The sequence below is a fragment of the Stomoxys calcitrans genome, chromosome 2 (assembly GCF_963082655.1).
Source record: "Stomoxys calcitrans chromosome 2, idStoCalc2.1, whole genome shotgun sequence".
NCBI lineage: Eukaryota > Metazoa > Arthropoda > Insecta > Diptera > Muscidae > Stomoxys > Stomoxys calcitrans.
In genome coordinates this window covers 233,384,307-233,411,004 of record NC_081553.1, presented here as the reverse complement: position 1 = coordinate 233,411,004, position 26,698 = coordinate 233,384,307, and the positions used below count along the sequence as shown (strand labels likewise).

The window sequence follows — 26,698 nt, the reverse complement described above, 5'->3', positions numbered from 1 at the left end:
TTTATATAACAGCTATATCTAAATATGGTCCAATTTGGCCCGTTCACGAACCAGCGTGCATCAAAAGACGTATGTATCTGTGCCAAATTTCAGCTCAATATCTCAGTTTTTTAAGGCTGTAGACTGTAGAACAGACGGACGGACAGACACACGGACATCGTTAAATCGTATTACAATTTTACGACGATCATATATTTTGGATCGTCGTAAAATTGTAATACGTAATAAAATTGTATACTTTTGTGGATCGGAAAGTGATATTTCGATGTGTTGCAAACGGAACGACTATATGAATGTACCCCCTATCCTAAGTTCTCATTTTATAATTTTATTTGGCATAGAACTTGTTTTTCGATATTTGTCAATTTATGAATACACATTTCTGTGTAAACGGTAATCGATAGACGCCATTCATCGAAAAAATCAAAATGGTTTTGATTTTTAGCCATGGCTGATAGTTATGAGTACAAGTGACGTAACAAAGCCCTGCATAAAACCAATCATCATCATCATTGGTGACTGTGTTCGTGAACACTGAACCCACATGATGTTGTATTTCAAGACTACTGAAGTGCGAGACACTGAAGATACAAAATATGAGTACGATCATGATGTGCCATGTAAACTCAGCTTTACAATGAGCACGCTTCATGATGTGCCATGTAAACTGGCCTAAATACCGAAAAATCTTCCGGCTGATAAGAAGTTGCTTTGTCATGCGTGGTATGCTGAAATGCTTGAACGTATTTTCGATTATTTTTACTGAAAAATAGTCATCGATTATCAATTTATTTGATAATTGCTGCATCATAACGGTTCTTCTAAAAAGTGTAGGGCACAAGTGCTAGTGTGCGTAATATTTCCAACTTCATGAGCATATGTAAATATATATTTACATATATGTTCTTATGGCACATTATGCTGAGTTTACATTGCACATCTGATATATGGTTATTGTAATAATGTTGGTGAAAACAAAGGTGTATTCGTCATATGTACATTCATTTGTTTTTTTTTTTTTCGATGAATGACGTTTATCCATTGTCGTTTAAAAAGAAATATGTTATTAATTGACAGATATTGAAAAACACGTTCTGTGACAAAATAGGTTAAGAAATGAGAAGTAAAGTATGAAAAATTTAATAAAATCAAAGAAAAGAAAAAAAAATCGATGTACCGTTTTAGGCAAAAGCTGCAATCAACACGTACACACAATAAGTACAATTATGATGTGCCATGTAAACTCTGCTTTAAGTATAGGAAATTACAATAAATAAAATCATGGATAATAAAAAATCGATGTATTGTTTTTGGCAACAGCTGTGGTCAACACAGGTTAGGTCACTTGCGAAAACATATAGTGGATAGGCCCCGTGAACATCATTAAGGACGTCAAACCAGCCGATTGAAAGTGTCATCAAATAGGAGAAAACGTAAACTAAGAATGAATTTAAAAACAGAACAAGATGACATGCGCAAAGCTGCCAAACTTAAAAAACTGCCAAAACAGGAAGTCGGTTGATAGCTTGGCTTGACCTTAAGCAGAGTTTACATGGCACATCATGATCGCATGTACGTGTTGGTTACAGTTTTTGTCTAAGCGTTGGTATTCTGTTCTTCTTTCGGAATAGCCGCTGATTTTTTCAATTGTTTCGCGAGTGAAGTTTGCCAGCAATTCAATGTTTTTGTTTCCATAACAAAACACGTTTCTTTATCTGCACTTATTGTTTTCTCAATTTTATATACTTTTTCCCACATAAATAAACAAAAAGAAACCACTGAAACCGATAAAACAAACAAAAATGACGCCGGCAATAGTTTTAAATGTTGCCACTGTAGTAGTTTTTGCCATTTTCCTCGCTATAAGCAGAGTACTACTTTTCTTTTGACAGCATTCCTCCTGAAAAGCTGAACAGAATACTCAGCTTAAAACGGTTCAACGATATTTTCTTTTCTTTGATTTTATTTAATTTTCCATACTTTATTTCTTATTTCTTAAACTTATTTGTCACAGAACATGTTTTTCAATACCTGTCAAATAATGATGACACATTTCTTTGAAAACGGTAATCGATAGACGTCATTCATAGAAAAAACTCAAATGATTTTGATTTTTCTGCCATGACTGTTCGTTATGTGTACATGTGACGAATACACCTTTGTCTTCACCAATATTATTACAATGATCATACATCACATGTGCCATGTAAACTCAACATTATTCAGTGAATCCTATAGTCATCACGTACAAAATATGAGTACGATCATGATGTGGCATATAAACTCTGCTTTAAGTATAGGAAATTGCAATAAATAAAATCATGGATAGTAAAAAACCAATGTATCGTTTTTGGCAACAGCTGTGGTCAACACAGGTTAGGTCACTTGCGAAAACATACATATAGTGGATAGGCCCCGTGAACATCATTAAGGACGTCAAACCAGCCGATTAAAAGTGTCATCAAATAGGAGAAAACGTAAACTAAGAGTGAATGTAAAAAGAGAACAAGATGACATGCGCAAAGCTGCCAAACTTAAAAAACTGCCAAAAATTTAAAAATAATAGGAAGTCGGTTGATAGCTTGGCTTGACCTTAAGCAGAGTTTACATGGCACATCATGATCGCGTGTACGTGTTGGTTACAGTTTTTGTCTAAGGGTTGGTATTCTATTCTTCTTACGGAATAGCCGCTGATTTTTTCAATTGTTTCGCGAGCGAAGTTTGCCAACAAATCAATGTTTTTGTTTCCATAACAAAACACGTTTCTTTATCTGCACTTATTGTTTTCTCAATTTTATATACCTTTTCCCACATATAAAGGGTGATTTTTTTGAGGTTAGGATTTTCATGCATTAGTATTTGACAGATCACGTGGGATTTCAGACATGGTGTCAAAGAGAAAGATGCTCAGTATGCTTTGACATTTCATCATGAATAGACTTACTAACGAGCAACGCTTGCAAATCATTGAATTTTATTACCAAAATCAGTGTTCGGTTCGAAATGTTCGAAATCCGGGCCGAATCTTATATACCCTCCACCATGGATCGCATATGTCGAGTTCTTTTCCCGGCATCTCTTCTTAGGAAAAAAAGGATATAAGAAAAGATTTGCTCTGCTATTAGAGCGATATTAAGATATGGTCCGGTTTGGACCACAATTAAATTATATGTTGGAGACCTGTGTAAAATGTCAGCCAATTCGAATAAGAATTGCGCCCTTTGTGGGCTCAAGAAGTAAAATAGAGAAATTGATTTATATGGGAGCTATATCAGGCTATAAACCGATTCAGACCATAATAAACACGTACGTTAGTGGTCATGAGAGAATTCGTCGTACAAAATTTCAGGCAAATCGGATAATAATTGCGACCTCTAGAGGCTCAAGAAGTCAAGATCCCAGATCGGTTTATATGGCAGCTATATCAGGTTATGAACCGATTTGAACCATATTGGGCACAGTTGTTAGATATCATAACAAAATATTACGTGCCAAAATTCATTCAAATTGGATAAGAATTGCGCCTTCTAGAGGCTCCAGAAGTCAAGACCCAAGATCGGTTTATATGACAGCTATATAAGGTTATGGACCGAATTGAACCATACTTGGCACAGTTGTTGGATATCGTAACAAAACACGTCGTGCAAAATTTCATTCCAATCGGATAAGAATTGCGCACTCTAGCGGCTCAAGAAGTCAAGACCCAAGATCGGTTTATATGGCAGCTATATCAGGTTAAGGACCGATTTGAACCATACTTGGCACAGTTGTTAAATATAATAACAAAACACGTCGTGCAAAATTTCATTCCAATCGGATAAGAATTGCGCACTCTAGAGGCTCAAGAAGTCAAGACCATAGATCGGTTTATATGGCAGCTATATCAAAACATGGACCGATATGGCCCATTTACAATACCAACCGACCTACACTAATAAGAAGTATTTGTGCAAAATTTCAAGCGGCTAGCTTTACTCCTTCGGAAGTTAGCGTGCTTTCGACAGACTGACGGACGGACGGACAGACGCACGGACATGGCTAGATCGACATAAAATTTCACGACGATCAAGAATATATATACTTTATGGGGTCTCAGACGAATATTTCGAGTAGTTACAATCAGAATGACGAAATTAGTATACCCCCCATCTTATGGTGGAGGGTATAAAAAAGAAACCACTGAAACCAATAAAACAAACAAAAATGACGCCGGCAATAGTTTTAAGTGTTGCCACTGTAGTAGTTTTTTGCCATTTTCCTCGCTATAAGCAGAGTACTTTATTCCTTATTTCTTAACCTTATTTGTCACAGAACATGTTTTTCAATACCTGTCAAATAATGATGACACATTTCTTTGAAAACGGTAATCGATAGACGTCATTCATAGAAAAAATGATTTTGATTTTTCTGCCATGACTGTTCGTTATGTGTACATGTGACGAATACACCTTTGTCTTCACCAGTATTATTACAATGATCATACATCACATGTGCCATGTAAACTCAACATTATTCAGTGAATCCTGTAGTCATCACGTACAAAATATGAGTACGATCATGATGAGCCATGTAAACTCAGCTTTACAATGACCACGCTTCATGATGTGCCATGTAAACTTGCCTAAATACCGAAAAATCTTCCGGCTGATAAGAAGTTGCTTTATCATGCGTGGTATGCTGAAATGCTTGAACGTATTTTCGATTATTTTTACTTAAAAATAGTCATCGATTATCAGTTTATTTGATAATCGCTGCATCATAACGGTTCTTCTAAAAAGTGTTGGGCACAAGTGCTAGTGTGCGTAATATTTCCAACTTCATGAGCATATGTACATATATGTTCTTGTCCACGGACTCAAATGTGTTAAAAGTGTGTGTATTTGCCCGCCATTGGACTAAAAATCCGTTTACAGATTCTATTTATTTGGTGAAACAACATTTTTGAGTGCTGTGGTTTGCTACTATTTTTTTAAATTGGAAGTTGCGGTTGACGTAAAGTTGCAGAGAAAAAGGTAAGTTAAATGTAAATTCTGGTGCTCTATTTACAATTTTATTTTCTTGGTAGATGTATTCCCTCGTGCGGATTGCAGAAAGTATGCAGATTCTGGAGTCCAAGAATTTACAGTGGACAGGACGCTACACAGCTCTCTACAGAGAGAAAGGCACTCAGGCGTTGGCTTTCGTAATAGCCAAAAGCGGTAAGCCTAAATTTTTTTTTAGAAATTTTGTTGAAAGAGATGTTTTTATACCCACCACCGACGGATGGGGGTATATTCATTTTGTCATTCCGTTTGCAACACATCGAAATATTCATTTCCGACCCTATAAAGTATATATATTCTTGATCAGCGTAAAAGTCTAAGACGATCTAGACTGTCCGTCTGTCTGTTGAAATCACGCTACAGTCTTCAAAAATAGAGATATAAAGCTGAAACTTTGCACAGATTCTTTTTTTGTTCATAAGCAGGTTTAGTTCGAAGATGGGCTATATAGGACTATATCTTGATATAGCCCCCATATAGACCGATCCGCCGATTTTGGGTCTTAGGCCAATAAAAGCCACATTTATTATCCGATTTTGCTGAAATTTTGGACAGTGAGTTATGTTAGGCCTTTCGACATCGTTCGTCAATTTAGCCCAGATCTGTCCAGATTTGGATATAGCTGCCATATAGACCGATCCTCCGATTTAGGGTCTTAGGTCAATAAAAGCCACATTTATTATCCGATTTTGCTGAATTTTGGGACAGTGAGTTGCCTTAAGCTCTTCAATATCCTTCGTCAGTTTGGCTCAGATCGGTTCAGATTTGGATATAGCTGCCATATAGACCGATCCTCCGATTTAGGGTCTTAGGCCCATAAAAGCTACATTTATTATTCGATTTTGCTGAAATTTGGGACAGTGAGTTATGTTAGGCCCTTCGACATCCTTCGTCAATTTGGCTCAGATCGGTTAAGATTTAAATATAGCTGCCATATAGACCGATCCGCCGATTTAGGGTCTTATGCCCATAAAAGCCACATTTATTATCCGATTTTGCTGAAATTTGGGACAGTGAGTTGTGTTAGGCCCATCGACATCCTTCGTCAATTTGGCTCAGATCGGTCCAGATTTGGATATAGCTGCCACATAGACCGATCCTCCGATTTAGGGTCTTAGGCCCATAAAAGCTACATTTATTATTCGATTTTGCTGAAATTTGGGACAGTGAGTTGCCTTAAGCTCTTCAACATCCTTCGTCAGTTTGGCTTAGATCGGTTCAGATTTGGATATAGCTGCCATATAGACCGATCCTCCGATTTAGGGTCTTAGGCCCATAAAAGACGCATTTATTGTCCGACGTCGCCGAAATTTGAGACAGTGAGTTGTGTTAGGCCCCCGGATATCCTTCGTCAATTTGGCTCCGATCAGTTCAGATTTGGATATAGCTACCATATAGACCGATCTCTCGGTTTTAGGTTTTAGGGCCATAAAAAGGCCATTTATTGTCCGATGTCGCCGCAATTTGGGACAGTGAGTTGTGTTAGGCCCTTCGACATCCTTCGTCAATTTGGCCCAGATCTGTCCAGATATGGATATAGCTGCCATATAGACCGATCTCCCGATTTAATGTTTTGGGCACATAAAAGGCGTATTTATTGTCCAATGTTGCCGAAATTTGGGACAGAATGTTAAGTTAAGCCACTTCAAATATTTCTGTAATTTGGTCTAGATCGATCAAGGTATACATATAGCTGCCATACAGACCGATATCTCGATTTAAAGTCTTGGCCCCCAAAAAGGCGCATTTATAATCCGATTTAACTGAAATTTGACACATTGACTTATGTTAGGCTTTTCAACATCCATATTGTATATGGTTCAGATTGGTTTATTTTTAGATATAGCTACTAAAAAGACCAATATTTTTGTTATACACATTTGAACAATGACTTGTATCTATTAGTATTTGGTCCAAATCGGATCATATCTCGATATAACTGCTATGGAACATAACGTATGCAATTTTCACCCAAATTTGATGAAAGGTGGTTAAATATATACCCGAGGTGGTGGGTATCCAAAGTTCGGCCCGGCCGAACTTAACGCCTTTTTACTTGTTAATTTGTGAAATATTACTGTAAAGAATCCAACTGATCAACAGATTCTTTGTTCACATGACCTCACATCTATTGGTATAATTTTCGAAATGTGGTTGAGCTCACTCGCATTTTTGACTGGCATGGCCTTTCGTATCTAAATTTAAAGAAAAAAAATTATTGGGCGTATATATTCAGTAGTGATTGTAAACACATTTTAATAGGTATATAGTTTTTATACCCTCCACCATAAGATGGGAGGTATACTAATTTCGTCATTCTGATTGTAACTACTCGAAACATTCGTCTGAGACCCCATAAAGTATATATATTCTTGATCGTCGTGAAATTTTATGTCGATCTAGCCATGTCCGTCGGTCTGTCCGTCTGTCCGTCCGTCCGTCTGTCTGTCGAAAGCACGCTAACTTCCGAAGGAGTAAAGCTAGCCGCTTGAAATTTTGCACAAATACTTCTTATTAGTGTAGGTCGGTTGGTATTGTAAATGGGCCATATCGGTCCATGTTTTGATATAGCTGCCATATAAACCGATCTATGGTCTTGACTTCTTGAGCCTCTAGAGTGCGCAATTCTTATCCGATTGGAATGAAATTTTGCACGACGTGTTTTGTTATGATATCCAACAACTGTGCCAAGTATGGTTCAAATCGGTTTATAACCTGATATAGCTGCCATACAAAACCGATCTTGGGTCTTAACTTCTTGAGCCTCTAGAGAGCGCAATTGTTATCCAATTTGAATGAATTTTGGCACGTAGTATTTTGTTATGATATCCAACAACTATGCCAAATATGGTTGAAATCGGTCCATAACCTGATATAGCTGTCATATAAACAGATCTGGGGACTTGACTTCTTGAGCTTCTAGAGTGCGCAATTCCTATCCGATTTGGCTGAAATTTTGCAAGACGTTTTTTATTGTTACTTTCTACAACTGTGTCAAATAAAGTACAAGTCGGGTCATAACCTGATATAGCTGCCATATAAACCGATCTGGGATCTTGACTTCTTGAGCCTCTAGAGGTCGCAATTATTATCCGATTTGCCTGAAATTTTGTACGACGGATTCTTTCATGACCATCAACATACGTGTTTATTATGGTCTGAATTGGTCCATAGCCCGATACAGCTCCCATATAAATCGATCTCTCTATTTTACTTTTTGAGCTCACAAAGAGCGCAATTCTTATTCGAATTGGCTGACATTTTACACAGGTCTCCAAGTCTCGCTCTAATAGCAGAGCAAATCTTTTCTTATATCCTTTTTTATACCCTCCACCATAAGATGGGGGGTATGCTAATTTCGTCATTCTGTTTGTAACTACTCGAAATATTCGTCTGAGACCCCATAAAGTATATATATTCTTGATCGTCGCGACATTTTATGTCGATCTACCCATGTCCGTCCGTCTGTCCGTCCGTCCGTCTGTCTGTCGAAAGCACGCTAACTTCCGAAGGAGTAAAGCTAGCCGCTTGAAATTTTGCACAAATACTTCTTATTAGTGTAGGTCGGTTGGTATTGTAAATGGAGGTATGTTTTGGAGCATTATCATCCATAATAACGAATGAAGTTGGTATGTTGTGAACCACAAATGCTTTTATTACATTTTCCGATACATCTCTATGAAAATGGTTTTCCATTCTTCGAGTATTCTTCCGTTTAGAAACCAAAAAATTCCATGAAAAAGCGCCCTAACATCATTATGTTGCCTTCATCACGATTTTTAGCCTTTAAAGTACACTGAGGGTCAAGTTTTTTGTTTAGAGCGCGCCGAATGTTTTTTTTTACCATGCATGTCAAACAAGAAACTAAACCCTCATTACATCATAAAGGCCATAAATCCTGATGGAGGCAACGTATGTCTATGGGGTACACCAGCTCTCAAATGCTTGAAGACCCAGTGAAAAAATTTCTTCGAGTGCAATGGGAGGCGGCCGTTTCCAAGGACTACATTCACCAGGTAGCTATTTACCGCATCTGATACCGGGTCTTCATGAATCTTGTCTAGACCCGCTTGATATGGCGGTTGACCTGTAGGTTCTCTCTTGTAGCGCTGAACCTCACGCTCTAAATCATGTGAATCTACCTTAAGGCTTCTGGGCGGTGGATAGCTATCCACAAGATGATTATTTGGATGGTCTCGGCGATAATAACCCAAAAGTTATTGCTTAGACAGAATGTAGTTATGTTTTCGCACGGGTAGGATCTTTGTCTCCGGATGGAGGTGGTCCACATGAGAATTGGGAAGACAGCCCGTAGCAGTTCGGAGGGCGGCATTCTGACAGATGAGAATATTATTCAAAAGCGTATCATGGAGCTGACGAGACCACATTGGCTTACCACAGACCGGCCAATTGCTTTGTACGTGGTCAACAAGGTTTCTTTGTCTGCACCCCAAGTGATTTGAGGACTATGTTTCTATTTTTGACTTTAACGCAAATTGCTGTGGCATGTGGGGAGAATGTGTAACAGCTGTCAAATGTGTCCCAAGTATTGTCAAGTGTCCCAAGTATTTTGGGACACTTGATAGTCGGAATCATTTCTTCATCGACAATCACTGTTAGCTCGGGATTCTCCTCACGCGTATTTGTAGTGACCAATGTGTCTGAAGATTTGATGTCAGATTTCTTGCAGCGAAATATGAGGCAAGTTCGTTGAGGTAGACTTTCAACCTATCGTCCTGATGCCATGATCATACAATCGTTCGCATATGATACGATCTTTATGCCGTCTGGAGGGGGTGGAATGGAGGATAGGTAGAGGTTAAACAGTGCCGGAGATATCACCCTGTTTTGGGGAACTGCCTGTTTCACTCTGCTGTGAGCGTGCGATCAAAGTTATGCAAGACAAGACATACAACACCTGCCGCAACAAGAACAACTTCCCACTAACATCATCATCTCCAATGACAACGTGAATGTTTACCTGCCTGGTGTGTTTGATGATCCTATGTAATGTTGCTCTAAGACTTGTGTAATATATAAATTATATAAGTGCTTAGAGTGATTCAAAAAATGCCCAAAATGGTGAAATAAAAATTTTAAAATCAATGTGGGCGTGAAATTTTTTTATCGAATCACCTTATATGCAAGATTTTATATAATCTTAAAAAAAATTCATCCAAATATGATGAAGGAAAATCAGGTTGTAAAGAAGTCATCATCCTAATATTTACACATTAATTTTTCACATTTGCATTGTAAACTAATTGTTTTTATTCTAATTTCAGCTTCACCTTATGGCAAGACCAAAAGGCGTAGGTGGACTGTAAGCGAAAAAGATGCTGTATTTTCCCAATTTGGCGACATTTTGCTGCTGGAAAAATTACCAAGCACAAGCGAATGTTTATACGCAGTAAGAAAGTATCCATCACTTCAAGAGAGAACACCACAGCAGCTGAAAGCTTACATTTCAAACTGCAGAAAAGTAGACAAAGAGGGTAAATGTACTGAAAAAATAAGAAAATCAAAATTAAAGGAAATATCGGCTCGTAGACCATAGCCATGAAACCCATTAATATATATACTATATTGTAATTTTTTTATACTATTTTATAATTTGAGTTAAACGGTTTTTTCAGTTAAAAATATATTTAAAAACTTAATCAATTCGAAATTTTTCCCAATATACAGTGATGGAAAAAATAATAGGACAAAGTTACTAAGAACAATATTAAAAAAAAGGAAGAAAACATGGTTATTTCTGTTAAAGGCTGTATCTGGTTATTCGTAGACCTGTTTAGTTTTTAATGGTAAACTTAAATTAGAAATTAAATTATTTAACTCATGGGTGCTCGTTATGGTGATTGTTTTCAGTAAATTCACATGGAAAAAATAATAGTGACACTTATCAAAACATTGCAATTACTTATGAATTGTGATTTTTGTCGTAACTTAAAATCTAAGAAGAGAGAAAAACAAATGGTTACTACTCATTCACATGCTTTATTGCAACATTCTTTTCGTAATATAAGCATTTTCGTTCGCAGAGTTCGCACAACTGAGGAAGAGAAAAAAGTGATTAAAAAATTTATATAAAAACCATAAGGAAAGTTTTAAATCCTTGTTTTCCTTATGCCCCAGAGGTTTTCAATGAGGTTTAGTTCCCATGATTGCGAATGGTTTCCGTACAGAAAGCTATTGAGTATTTGAGTAGAATGAGTAGTTACCATTTGTCTTTCTCTCTTCTTAGATTTTAAGTTACGAAAAAACGAAAATTTATAACATTTTGATAAGTGTCCCTATTATTTTTTCCAAGTTTATTTACTGGAAAAATCACCATAACGAGCAACCATGAATTTAATTAGATTTAATTTCTAATTTAAGTTCACCGTTAAAAACTAAACAGGTCTACGAACAACCGAATTCAGCCTTGACCAGAAATATACATATTTTCATCCACTGCGCCCCCATTATTTTCCCACCACAAACAAAGTTCGGTTGAATTTATCTATCTAACTTTGTGATTAATGCTGGTTGTGTTTTATTTTAATACGTAGTGCAGTGCAATGACATCTATCAGAACTTCGTTGTCTCTTTCGTACTATTCTCATTGCACTCCCCTATATAGTACTAAACTAAAACACTGCCACTATATAACTTTTTGGACCGAAACAATTTTTAGAAATAATTTTATAATTATAACCGACTTTCTTGTGTCTGTGTAAGATACGTATTTAAAACTTATGTATGTACATATATCTAGAGATAAATCCTCAACACACGTGCCTTGAAGTTTTTGTGAAAAAATATGCATGTAAATTTATAAATATTTAAAAAGTTTGTATTGTAGTATGTATATAATAAAATGAAATTTTTTACTATAGAACAATTTTTTCTTTTATAATTGCCAATTTCTTAAATCACCCTTATTTTAGTCTTCGAAGGCGAAATTGACTGCAACCGATGAGGAATTTGATTTTCACATTTCGAGCTATTCTGTACCTTATTTTAACTTAGAACCAGGATGAATAGAACCAGAAACAAAGAATTTAAAATTAAATCCCAACTACGTGGTCCGGTATCCTTGGCCCATTATTGGATATCAAATTAGTGATCTACTCCCAAAATGCAAATTTGTCCATGAACATTCCACTAAGAAACAGGGGCAAACTTCTCATGTATCAATAAGTGCTGTTAAGTTAAAGCTCAATGATAAGTAGAGAGCGGATATATATGCAAACGTATATATTTTTTGGAGTATCGGAACAAAAATTGAGAGCACAGAAATTCGTTTCATCGATTGTACATTTAGGAATCGCTAAAAAATTTTTGCATATTTTACGCAAATAGGATATTTTGCATATTTTAAATAATTTTTGACATCAAAAAATGCCCGATTTCGAAGATGGGTGAACTTATTTGAGCGAGATTTTGTTTCAAATCAAATGAAAGGTATTTGAGAGTACAATTCGAATATGAGACAAAAGAGGTGATACAAAAATTCAGTTCATCGCTTGCCTTTGCAAAAAGAGGCAAGTCTGATCGATTTGGGAACAAACATTTTTGCCATTTACAATTGTCAGAACATAAATAAGGATTAGAATTCTATTCTGCTGGTGGAATAGTCGCTAAATTTTTGATTGTTCCGAGAGCGGAATTTGACAGCAAACAAATGTTTTTGTTTCCATACCAAAAGACGTTTTTATACCCAGCACCGAAGGATGGGGGTATATTCATTTTGTCATTCCGTTTGCAACACATCGAAATATCCATTTCCGACCCTATAAAGTATATATATTCTTGATCAGCCTAAAAATCTAAGACGATCTAGCCATGTCCGTCCGTCTGTCTGTTCAAATCACTTTACAGTCTTTAAAAATAGAGATATTGAGCTGAAATTTTGCACAGATTCTTTTGTCCATAAGCAGGTTAAGTTCGAAGATGAGCTACATCGGACTATATCTTGATATAGCCCCCATATAGACCGATCCGCCGATTTAGGGTCTTTTGCCCATAAAGGCCACATTTATTATACGATTTTGCCGAAATTTGGGACAGTGAGTTATGTTAGGCCTTCGCCATCCTTCTTGTATTTGGCCCAGATCGGTCCAGATTTGGATATAGCTGCCATATAGACCGATCCTCCGATTTTGGGTCTTAGGCCCATAAAAGCCACATTTATTATCCGATTTTACTGAACTTTGGGACAGTGAGTTGTGTAAGGCCATATAACATCCTTCTCCAATGGCAGGTATATCCAAATCGTTCCAGATTATAGCTGCCATATAGACCGAACGCTCGATTTGAGGTTTTGGGCCCAGAAAAGGCGCATTTATTGTCCGATGTCGCCGAAATTTTTGACAGTGAGTTGAATTACGCCCTTCGACTTCATTCTTCAATTTGGCCCAGATCGGTTCGGATTTGAATATAGCTGCCATATAGACCGATCTCTCGATTTCAAGTTTTGGGGCCATAAAAGGCACATTTATTGTCCGATGTCGCCGAAATTTGGGACAGTGAGTTGTGTAGGGCCCTCCGACATTCTTCTTCAATTTGGCTAAGGTCGGTCCAGATTTGGATATAGCTGCCATATAGACCGATCTCTCGATTTAAGGTTTTGGGGCCATAAAAGGCGCATTTACTGTCCAATTTCGCCGAAATTTGGAACAGTGAGTTGTGTTAGGCCCTTCGAAATTCTTCTTCAATTTTGTTCAGATCGGTCCAGATTTGGATATATCTGCCATATAATATAGACCGATATCTCGATTTAAAGTCTTGGCCCCATAAAAAGCTGACACAGTGACTTATCTAAGGATTTTCGACATGCGTGTCGTGTATGGTTCAGATCGGTTTATTTTTAGATATAGCTACCTTAAATACCAATATTTTTTTATACACAATTGAACAATGACTTGTACTTATAAGTATTTGGTCCAAATTGAAACATATTTCGATATGGCTGCTATGGGGCATGAGGTATGCATTTTCACCGGATTTTGACGAAAGGTGGTTTACATATATACTCGAGGTGGTGGGTATCGAAAGGCCGAACTTAATGCCTTTTTACTTGTTTTTATCTGCACTTATTGTTTTCTCTATTTAATTTATTTTTCGCAAATAAATAATGATAAATGAATCATTGAAACCATTAAAACATATAAAAATGTTTCCGGCCGTGGTTCCAATTGTTACTACTCAAGCTTTATATATATTCTTGAGCGTCTCGACGTTCTGAGTCGATCTAGCTATGTCCTTCCGTCCGTCTGTCGAAATCACGATAGAGGTCGAACGCGTAAAGCTAGCTGCTTGAAATTTTGCACAGATACTTTATATTCATGTAGGTCATTGAAGATAGCAAATGAGCCATATCGGTTCATATTCTGTTATATCTCCCATATAAACAAATCTCCCGATTTGACTTCTTGAGCCCATGGAAGCCGCAATTTTTGCCCGAAATTGAGCATGCAGTGTTCCGTTATAACTTTCAACAACAGTGCATAGTACGGCCCAAATCGGTCTTTAAACTGATATAGCTCCCATATAAACCGATCTCCCGATTTGACTTCTTGAGCCCTTACAAGCCGCAATTTTCATCCGATTTAGCTGAAATTTGGCATGTGGTGTTCTGTTATGACTTCCGATAACTATGCCATGTATGGTTTAAAGCGCTCTATAAGCTGATATAGCTTCCATATAAACCGATCTCCCGATTTGACTTCTTGAGCCCTTGGAAGGCGCTATTTTTGTCCGATTTGGCTGAAATTTTGCATGTAGTATTCTGTTATTACTTCTAACAAATGTTCCAAGTACGGTATAAATCGGTCTATAACCTGATATAGCTCCCATATAAACGGATCTCCCGATATGACTTCTTGAGCCCTTACTAGCCGCAACTTGGCTGAAATTTGGCATGTTGTGTTCTGTTATGACTTCCAATAACTGGGCCAAGAACGGTTTAAATCGGTCTATAACCGGATATAGCTCCCATATAAACCGATCTCCTGATTTGAATTCTTGAGCCCCTGGAATCAGCAATTTGTGTCCAATTTGACTAAAATTTTGCATATAGTGTTTTGTTATGACTTCCAACAACTGTGCCAAGTACGGTCCAAATCGGTCTGTAAACTGGTACAGCTCCCATATAAACCGATATACCGCTTTGACTTCTTGAACCCTTACAATCCGCAAATTTTGTCCCATTTGGCTGAAATTGAGCACGTAGTGCTTTGTTATGACTTTCAACAACTGTGCCAAGTGCGATCCAAATCAGTTTATAACCTGATGTTGCTCCTATGTAATCCGGTCTCTCGATCTTCCTTGTTCGATTCCTAGCTTTAATATGTATTTGCTGGTTTGACAGAACTTTGGGTGTTTTGTTTTATATGGAGTTTGACAGCATTTCGCTAAAAAGACCTGAACAGACGCAACAGGCAATATAAAGATCTTAAGATATACATTTGTTTGTTTATTTGTAAAAATATCTCCTAATAGCGACTTTTACAACAAAAAGAAAGTTGGTAACGTTTTCGGAACATTTACAACAATAAGAGCCTAAACCCAACAAAAGAGTCAATAATCAGCATCAGTTTGTTTAAACACATTCATATGAGAACTAAACAACCGCAGATGCTAGCAACAACTTGACGCTGACTCTTGACTCCTTGGTTGGGTTTATACTCTAAAGCTCAAAGCTAAACTCCAGAGTCGGTTATCGCAGCGTTGAAAATTTGTAAAAATGTGGCAACATGAATTTGGTTTTTATATAACGTTGAGTTTGGGGCCATGGCCTCAAATAAAACGCAATGCAAACTAAATGACCTCAAACAATGCGATGTTTAGTAAAAGTTGTGTATATAAAAATCAGGTGAACGGAAGAAAAAAAGAATTGGATATATAGTCTCAAGGCGTTAGAACCCATCGATATGTGGAGAAAAAATTAAATTTTTTCACTGACCCCAAACCATGCGCAACGCAAACATATATATATATATATATATATATTATATATATATATATATATATATATATATATATATATATATATATATATATATATATATATATATATATATATATATATATATATATATATATATATATATATATATATATATATATATATATATATATATATATATATATATATATATATATATATATATATATATATATATATATATATATATATATATATATATATATATATATATATATATATATATATATATATATATATATATATATATATATATATATATATATATATATATATATATATATATATATATATATATATATATATATATATATATATATATATATATATATATATATATATATATATATATATATATATATATATATATATATATATTATATATATATATATATATATATATATATATATATATATATATATATATATATATATATATATATATATATATATATATATATATATATATATATATATATATATATATCTATATATATATATATATATATATATATATATATATAAATCTGAACCGATTTTAATAAAATCGATGTTGATATGTTAAGACCAGTAATAAAACAGTCCGTGCCAAATTTTGTGCAGATTGGTTGAAAATTGTAGCTACTACAGCCATTTAAGTGCAAATCGGGTGATACATATATATGGGTCCTATATCTAAATCTGGACCAATTTTTATGAAATTCGTAATACATATGGAGATGTCAAATAAAACACCCCGTGCCAAATTTTGTAAAGATCGGTAAAAAATTGTGGCTTCTACAGCCTTAAACGGCCATATCGGATGAAAGATATATATGGGAGCTATATCTAAATCTGAACCGATTTTCATGAAATTGTCCACACATATTAGGACGTCAATTAAAATATCTCGCGCAAAATATTTTAAAGATCGGACTAAAACTGTGGCTTCTACAGCCTTAAAAGTTCATATCGGATGGAAGATACATATGGGAGCTATATCTAAATCTGAACCGATTTTTATGAAATTTTGCACACATATGTAGACTTCAAACAAAATACCAAATGCCAAATTTTGTAAAGACGAAAGGTGTGGCTTCTACAGCCTTATAAAGCCATATCGGATGAAAGATATGTATGGGAGCTGTATCTAACTCTGAACCGATTTTGTCCAAAATCAAAAGCGTTTGTCCTTGGGCCAAAAAAGTGACATGTTCAAAATTTCGTGACAATCGGACAACAAATACGATCTGCACTTTGATTACAAGAATACATGGACTCACAGACGGACAGGCTAAATCGAATCAGACATGGCTAAATCGAATCAGAAAGTGATTCTGAGTCGATCGATACACTTATCAATGGGTCTAGCTCTTCTCCTTCTTAGAGTTGCAAACAAATCCACAAATCAATAATACCCTGTACCACAGTGGTGGTGTAGGGTATAATTATGGTTAAGCTTATTGGGCAATGTGGTAAAAACTTTTAAATCATCTAACAATTAGTGCTACTCCTCTCTGGAGAAAATATCGGGCGATATGACACATTCCCAACGCCATCAATAGTAGCTAGTAAAAAAGCTATAACTTAAATGTTGATAAGTTTAGCATAAAATATCGGTGATCATGCAAAACTATGGCCTGATTTTGCCTCTACTGTTCAAATAGTTCCTTTAAACTTGGAAGTTTCAACTCCTCACATTAATTAGCTAAATAAAAGTGAACATTTGATTACAAAACCTTTAAATTAAATTGTTAAGAACAGGTGAGTTGCTTCTTTTATTTGGAATGCTCAATGAAATCTACCTACAGAAACAATTTTATTTTTCCTGAATTCCTCTTTCACATCTCCCATTACTAAGTAATCACTAAATCTCTTGTTTCCCCCTTTTAAACAGTTTCTACATTTATTCCCTTAATGGTCTTACAGATTGAGCCATTAGATTGTAAATTTATTACCTTTCACTATCCCTCTATGGCAAATCAAAATAGTAGTAGTAGTAGTAGCAACATGACCTTGAAGTGCCGTGCTTGACTCCTCTGTCATCAATCCCATGGATGTCAATTACACCCAGGCACATTTATCCACCACTGTTAATGTATTTATGTACGAGTATGTAACTCTAAGAGGTCCACAAGGATATTCTCTATAAGCTGCTGCCTCAGAAAGAGAATATGAGAGCGGTTTATCTTTGTGTATGTCTGAACACACATAACTACACATAGGTGTGTGTGTGTGTGTGTGTGTTGTGCTGGTGTTTGTGGCTATGCCATCTTCATCTTATTTATGTGGGTTAACGAGCCAAAGCACATAACACTTAGGAAAAGCACAACAATCCTAAATAAGAGCTTACAAACCATGGTAGAAGAAAGACAAATTCAACCTCAAACAAACCAAGCAAACCGAACTATTTTGCACTTTATTACCCACAAAAACAAAATAATAACAAATGCAAAAGCACACACACACAAACACACTCACAATAATATAACATAAGCACACATTTATACACTTAAATTTGTGCTAACATCTCCACACGGTGGCATAACAACACTGGGGTGCATACGTGTATGACCACAAATACATATTTGTCTGGGTATGCATGGTGCATACCAATGCAGCCACTTTGCCAAGTTTTACTTGAGATTTTGTCTTAATCTTGTACTCGACCCTGTGTGCACCTTGTGCTTAAACAACACCTGTAAATACATTTTAATAGATAAAATGCAGATAGGTGAAGTGCCAACATTAGGGTGTTCTGAATGTCATAGTGCTATGCTGCTCTAATAACGTGGAGGTGGACAGGAGCTTCAGCTGGTATCTTCAGTTAATTCGACGAAAGCCAGATTTGTTGTAATCCAAAAAATTATATCCATTTCTGTTGTTAAGCTGGAAAATCTTAAACAATTTAATAAGGGTGATGCTATACTAAAATCTAGACCAATATTAAAAAAGTTTTGCCAAAATTTAATAGAATTTGTAACTGTTTTAATTGTTAATTCTGAAAATACCTCCTCTCAATGAAGAACGAGCTTTCGTTAGAAACCTGTGTGTTAACTCACACTGAAAATTGTATGCACCAGTTAGTTTAACATAAACAAAGTCCTGTTCAGATACACAATAACCACACACACACACAGACACACAAAAACTCTAAAAACAAATGTCTCACATATGCAACCAACCAATAACGATATCTAAACCTGTGTTAACCTTTACTGAGATTGTAAAAACGTGTGCATCCCTTTCGCATACAAACACATCCATTGAATAGCAGTGAGTGTATGTGCGACAATATTTGTATTTAGTTGAAAGCATATGGTTTTACATGTGTGCAGGTGTGTGTATGAGTTGTATTCCATGCATTTGTTGGTTGGTTATGAAATTTATACTCAAGCAGCAGAGTGTACAACCAATTGCATGAGTATTTTTGTATAATAAATAAAAACATCAATTGCAGTTGTTGGCTCTCGATTTCACAGTTTGCGTGGTCCATGTGCCATTTTGTTGCTGTTAGTTTCCAAATATGAACAAACATGGTTACATGTGCATATTTAAGTTTAGCCAAGCAAGGATGATAGGTGAGGCGAGAAATGGATGTGATCATTTACTGGTGTAATGGCTGAGTGCTTTTAATTTAAGGTTCTTCCGATAGATGATGGTATGTCATGAGGTGGCGGTGGTGATGGCACAATTTCTGTTGTCCGAAAGATTGCTGATTGTAAAATTTACAACATTTGCGATAATTAAGCAAGTAGGGTAAGGAAAAAGTCGTGCGGTGCCGACTATATACTACCCTACTTACACCTAAGTCTAAGTTGGGTGACATTATCATATGGATGCTAAATATAATTCTGAACCGATTTTGAACTAAAATAACTCGATCTAAATTGTTGGCCAAATAATTACACCACTACTGTGGTACAGGGTATTATAACTTAGTGAATTAGTTTGTAACATCCAAAAGTAAGAGAGATTGACCCATTGATAAGTATACCGATCGACTCAGAATCACTTTCTGATTAGATTTAGCTATATCCGTCTGTCTGTCTGTCCGTCCGTCTGTCTGTCCGTCCGTCTGTCTGTCCGTCTGTCCATGTTAATTTGTGTACAAACTACAGGTCGCAATTTTCATCCGATCGTCTTCAAATTTGGTATGGGCATGTTTTTCGGCCTAGAAACGAAGCCTTTTGAAATTGAAAAAAATCGGTTCAGATTTGGATATAGCTCCCATATATATGTTCGTCCGATTTGCAGTAATAATGCAATAAAATAGTCATTTGTTAGCCGATTCTGTCGATATTTGGCAGGAAGGATTTCCTTATGACTCCCAAAATAACTGGTGAATTTCATAGAAATCGGTTCAGATTTGGATATAGCTCCCATATATATGTTCGTCCGATTTGCAGTAATACAGCAATAAAATGGTCATTTGTTTACCGATTCTCTCGAAATTTGGTAGAAAGGACTTTCTTGTGACCCTCAATTTTACTGGCAAATTTTATAAAAATCGGTTCAGATTTGGATATAGCTCCCATTTATATGTTCGTCCGATTTGCAGTAATACAGCAATAAAATTTTCATTTATCAACCGATTTTGTCGAAATTTGGCTGAAAGGATTTTCTTATAACCCTCAATTTTACTAACGAATTTTATAGAAATCGGTTCAGATTTGGATATAGCTCCCATATATATGTTCGTCCGATTTGCAGTAATACAGCAATAAAATGGTCATTTGTTTACCGATTCTCTCGAAATTTGGTAGAAAGGACTTTCTTATGGCCCTTAATTTTACTGGTAAATTTTATAAAAATCGGTTCAGATTTGGATATAGCTCCCATTTATATGTTCGTCCGATTTGCAGTAATACAGCAATAAAATTGTAATTTATCAACCGATTTTGTCGAAATTTGGCTGAAAGGATTTTCTTATAACCCTCAATTTTACTAACGAATTTTATAGAAATCGGTTCAGATTTGGATATAGCTCCCATATATATGTTCGTCCGATTTGCAGTAATACAGCAAAAAAATGGTCATTTATCAACCGATTTTGTCGAAATGTGGCAGGAAGGATTTTCTTATAACTCCCAATATAACTGGTATATTTCACAGAAATCGGTTCAGATTTGGATATAGCTCCCATATATATGTTCGTCCGATTTGCAGTAATACAGCAATAAAATGGTCATTTATCAACCGATTTTGTCGAAATTTTGGCAGGAAGGATTTTCTTATGACTCCCAATATAACTGGTATATTTCACAGAAATCGGTTCAGATTTGGATATAGCTCCCATATATATGTTCGTCCGATTTGCAGTAATACAGCAATAAAATGGTCATTTATCAACCGATTTTGTCGAAATTTTGGCAGGAAGGATTTTCTTGTGACCCTCAATTTTACTGGTAAATTTTATAAAAATCGGTTCAGATTAGGATATAGCTCCCATTTGTATGTTCGTCCGATTTGCAGTAATACAGCAATAAAATTGTCATTTATCAACCGTTTTTGTCGAAATTTGGCTGAAAGGATTTTCTTATAACCCTCAATTTTACTAACGAATTTTATAGAAATCGGTTCAGATTTGGATATAGCTCCCATATATATGTTCGTTCGATTTGCTGTAATGCAAATGCAAATTTTGCCCATGGACATTCCACTAAGGAACAGGGGCAAACTTCTCACATATCAATGAGTGCAGTCCGATTCAAGTTTAAGCTCAATAATAAGGGGCCTCCCTTTTACAGCCGAGTCCGAACGGCGTGCCGCAGTGCGACACCTCTTTGGAGAGAAGTTTTTACATTGTCATACTACCTCACAAATGTTGACAGCATTAGGAGGGAAAACCACCACTGAAAAGTTGTTCTGTTGATCTCGCCAGGATTCGAACCCAGGCGTTCAGCGTCATAGGCGGACATGCTAACCTCTACGATACGGTGGTCTCCAGTTCAGATTTAGATAGAGCTCCCATCTCCCGCCATTTGTCAACCGTAGTTATTAAATGTTCAAGAAATTTGATACAGTAATTTTAATAACCTATCTGAATACATCCGCCGAGGTCCATCAAAATTGGTTCAGAATTCGATATAGTTCTACTTTTGCATTTAAAGTGTAGGTGTAGGGTATTATAAAGTCGGCACCGCCCGACTTTTGCCTTTCCTTACTGGTTTTAAACTGCAATAACTACGGATCTATGAAAGTAAATCGGGCTATGTGTATATATGGGATGTATATCTTAATCTGAACCATTTGGTAAGAGATAGGCATACGCGATATGTATATGAAAACTTTCGTGAGGATCTGAAGACCAAACCTCGTCTGGTATTGAATGGTTCGGAGAGATACTTTCCAATTCTTAATAAAGAACGTGTGTCAGAAAGCGTAATCTTGCAAAGTAATGTTGAAGGGATTACACACTTAGACCGGACATGAATTACCTCTGACGCAAAAGGCTGCCGAAATCAGCTTTGTAGTCAAAGAAGAGATGGTAAGTGTTGACCTGTCTTTTCAGTATTTTCCAGGTTTTGGATAAGTTGGAATATATAGTCTGTGGTGGATTTACCAGGTCTTAAGCCACATTGATACGGCGCAATAGTCTCATGGACTTTAATCATTCGCACAGAAGGCTCAAAAATATTTTGGGATGCTATGCGAAGGAAACTTTTTCCTTTGTATTTGAAACTTACTGTCATGTCTCTCCTTTCTTGTGTACGGGAAATGGTATGCAGAGGTTCGAGTCATCGGTTATGTGATCTTCTAATCAAATCACTCTGAGGATCTGATGCATACGCCCTAACAGCTTGTCGCCTACTGTCTTAAATAGCTTAGCTGGCAACCCATTGACTCCTGCTTCATTGTTGTTTATCAGTTATTTCTGCGATATTCTTGTCTGTATAGGATACCTGCAGCAGGGAGAAATGTTTTTTGCTAATCCTAAAAGGCCACCGTAGCGCAGAGGTTTGCATGCCCGTCTATGATGCTGAACGCCTGGGTTCGAATCCTGGCAGGGACATCAGAAAAAATTTCAGCGGTAGTTATCCCATCCTAAACATCTCCCAAAAGAGGTGTCGTTTTGCGTCACATCGTTCGAACTCGGCTATAAAAAGAAGGTACCTTATCATTGAGCTTAAAACTGAATCTGACAGTAGTCTCCGATTTTTGAGAAGTTTGCCCCAGTTCCTTAATGGAATGTTCATGGGCAAATTTCCAAATTGCACATCCTAAGCACCCTTTTTATACCCACCATCGAAGGATGGGTGTATATTCATTTTGTCATTCCGTTTGCAACACATCGAAATATCTATTTCCGACCCTATAATGAATATATATTTTTGATCAGCGTAAAAATCTAAGACGGTCTAGACATGTCCGTCCGTCTGTCTGTTGAAATCACGCTACAGTATTTAAAAATAGAAATACTGAGCTGGAGATTTGCTCAAATTCTTTTTTTGTTCATAAGCAGGTTAAATTCAAATATGGGCTATATCGGACTATATCTTGATATAGCCCCCATGAATACCGATCCCCCCATGAATACCGATCCCCCCATGAATACCGATCCCGGTCCAGATTTGGATATAGCTGCCATAGAGACCGATCCTCCGATTTAGGGTATTAGGCCCATAGAGGACACATTTATTATCCGATTTTGCTGAAATTTGGGACAGTGAGTTGCGTTAGGCCCTTCGACATCCTTCGTCAATTTGGTCAGATCGGTTCAGATTTGGTTACAGCTGCCATATAGACTGATCTCTCGGTTTCAGGTTTTGGGGCCATAAAAGGTGCATTTGTTGTCCGATTTAGCCGAAATTGGAAACAGTGAGTTGCGTTAGGCTCTTCGACGTCCTTCGTCAATTTGGCCCAGATCGGTCCAGGTTTGGATATAGCCCCCATATAGACCGATCTCTCGGTTTTAGGTTTTGGGGCCATAAAAGACACATTTATTGTCCGATTTTGCTGAAATTTGTGACAGTGAGTTGCGTTAGGCTCTTCGACGTCCTTCGTCAATTTGGCCCAGATCGGTTCAGATTTGGATATAGCTGCCATATATTGTAGATCGATCTCTCGATTTAAGGTTTTGGGCCCATAAAAGGCGCATTTATTGTCCGATTTCGCCGAGATTTGGGACAGTTCGTCATGTTAGGCTTTTCGACATCCGTGTCGCATATGGTTAAGATCGGTTTATTTTTAGTTATAGCTTATAAAACGACCAATATTTTGTTATACGCAATTGAACAATGACTTGTACCGATTAGTATTTGGTCCAAATCGGAGCATATTTCGATATAATTGCCATGGGACATAAAGTATGCAATTTACACCGGATTTTGATGAAAGGTAGTTTACACATATACCCGAGGTGGTGGGTATCCATCGACCCGGCCGAACTTAACGGCTTATTACTTGTTTTATCTGTTACCTGATTTCTTCTTCTCTGCAGAAGAATATGCTTACGTTATTGTTTGGTTAAATTTCTGAATTTCATTCTGACTCCTCTACATATCGTTTGACTCACACTCACGTCTTTCCATTTCCTCTTTTTATACCCTCCACCATAAGATGGGGGGTATACTAATTTCGTCATTCTGTTTGTAACTACTCGAAATATTCGTCTGAGACCCCATAAAGTATATATATTCTTGATCGTCGTGACATTTTATGTCGATCTAGCCATGTCCGTCCGTCTGTCCGTCCGTCCGTCCGTCCGTCCGTCCGTCCGTCTGTCTGTCGAAAGCACGCTAACTTCCGAAGGAGTAAAGCTAGCCGCTTGAAATTTTGCACAAATACTTCTTATTAGTGTAGGTCGGTTGGTATTGTAAATGGGCCATATCGGTCCATGTTTTGATATAGCTGCCATATAAACCGATCTTGGGTCTTGACATCTTGAGCCTCTAGAAGGCGCAATTCTTATCCGATTGGAATGAAATTTTGCACGACGTGTTTCGTTATTATATCCAACAACTGTGCCAAGTATGGTTCAAGTCGGTCCATAATCTGATATAGCTGCCATATAAACCGATCTTGGGTCTTGACTTCTTGAGCCTCTAGAGTGCGCAATTCTCATCCGATTGAAATGAAATTTTGCACGAAATATTTCGTTATGATATCCAATAACTGTGCCAAGTATGGTTGAAATCGGTCCATAACCTGATATAGCTGTCATATAAACAGATCTGGGGATTTGACTTCTTGAGCTTCTAGAGGCCGCAATTCCTATCCGATTTGGCTGAAATTTTGCATGACGTATTTTATTTTTACTTTCAACAACTGTGTCAAATAAGGTTCAAATCGGTTCATAACCTGATATAGCTGCCATATAAACCTATCTGGGATCTTGACTTCTTGACCCCTAGAGGTCGCAATTATTATCCGATATGCCTGAAATTTTGTACGACGGATCCTCTCATGACCATCAACAAACGTGTTTATTATGGTCTGAATCGCTCTATAGCCCGATATAGATCCCATATAAATCGCTCTCTCTATTTAACTTCGTGAGCCCCAATGGGCGCAATTCTTATACGAATTGGCTGAAATTTTACACAGGTCTCCAACATATAATTTAATTGTGGTCCGAACCGGACCATATCTTGATATCGTTTTAATAGCAGAGCAACTCTTTTCTTATATCCTTTTTTGCCTAAGAAGAGATTCCGGGAAAAGAACTCGACAAATGCGATCCATGGTGGAGGGTATATAAGATTCGGCCCGGCCGAACTTAGCACGCTTTTACTTGTTTTGCCTAAGAAGAGATGCCGGGTAAAGAACTCGACAAATGCGATCCCTGGTGGAGGGTATATAAGATTCGGGCCGGCCGAACTTAGCACGCTTTTACTTGTTTTCGGTAAAATAGAAGCTTTTTTAGTGATTGCACATTGCTAGTGATTGCACATTTGCTCAATATGGCGGATTTATGGCTTCAGTATGATATCGACATGGTTTGGTCGTACCCAGGGTTGTGTGGAGGGGAAGGTTCTGTTACTTAAGTACGGATTTTCGTCAATGCGCCGTTATTTCATCTGCACAGGGAGTGTTTTCATCAAGCGGTTGGGTCAGTCAAGTGGAGAATGACGTTGTCGTCTGTGGTACAAAACCTTTTCGACGTCCAGCTTGCGTGCAGTGCCACATCATTATTTTCTTGCCACTCTTAGACGGGTGGGTACCTTTGACGCGACAACGTAATGATCGGAATCTATATTTGCTCTTTGCATCGATCGTAAATTTACCACATTGGACGAATGCCTTCCATCTATTACAAAGCGGTCGGTTTGATTTCTTACTTCATATTGAGATCTATTGCTGCTACGATATATATCTGTTCTAATTATACGAAATAGCAAAATTGTCTATGAGAAGTCTTTTAAGGAACAGGTGTAAACTTCTCTCTTACCAATGAGTGCTGCCTGATTCAAGTTTAAGCTCAATGATAAGGGACTTCCTTTTATAGCCGAATCCAAATGGCGTGAAGCAGTTCGACACCTTGGGAGATACGTGCATACATACGAGACCTTTATCTAAGTTCAAACCAATTTCGTGACGATAGGCTAACAGATAGCAACATTATTGCAATATTAGCCCTAATCGAAGGAACATATATATTTCGAACAATTTCAATAGGCTTTGTTTACATGGACAGATTGACGGACAGACAGAAAGATGTAGCTAGATGTTAGCTAGATCC

General features: G+C 36.8%; 2 protein-coding genes across 9 annotated transcripts in view; one reads left to right on the top strand and one right to left on the bottom strand.

The window, feature by feature from the left end:
* LOC106095633 (uncharacterized) overlaps nt 1–26,698 on the bottom strand; it is a 219,967-nt gene that overhangs the window by 57,598 nt on the left and 135,671 nt on the right. The gene's annotated exons all lie outside the window — the stretch shown is intronic.
* Nucleotides 4,673–10,685, top strand: LOC131994895 (uncharacterized). Its single transcript, XM_059361977.1, has 3 exons — nt 4,673–5,012; nt 5,066–5,198; nt 10,328–10,685. Exons 2-3 carry the CDS (start codon nt 5,066–5,068, stop codon nt 10,597–10,599), a joined length of 405 nt encoding a protein of 134 aa, XP_059217960.1. The 5' UTR covers nt 4,673–5,012; the 3' UTR covers nt 10,600–10,685.

Excerpts from the sequence above, each read along its gene's own strand:
- LOC131994895 (XM_059361977.1), top strand. The coding sequence starts at position 5,066 with ATGTATTCCCTCGTGCGGATTGCAGAAAGTATGCAGATTCTGGAGTCC. Across the intron at positions 5,199-10,327 it reads TTTCGTAATAGCCAAAAGCG|CTTCACCTTATGGCAAGACC; the intron begins GTAAGCCTAAAT and ends TTCTAATTTCAG.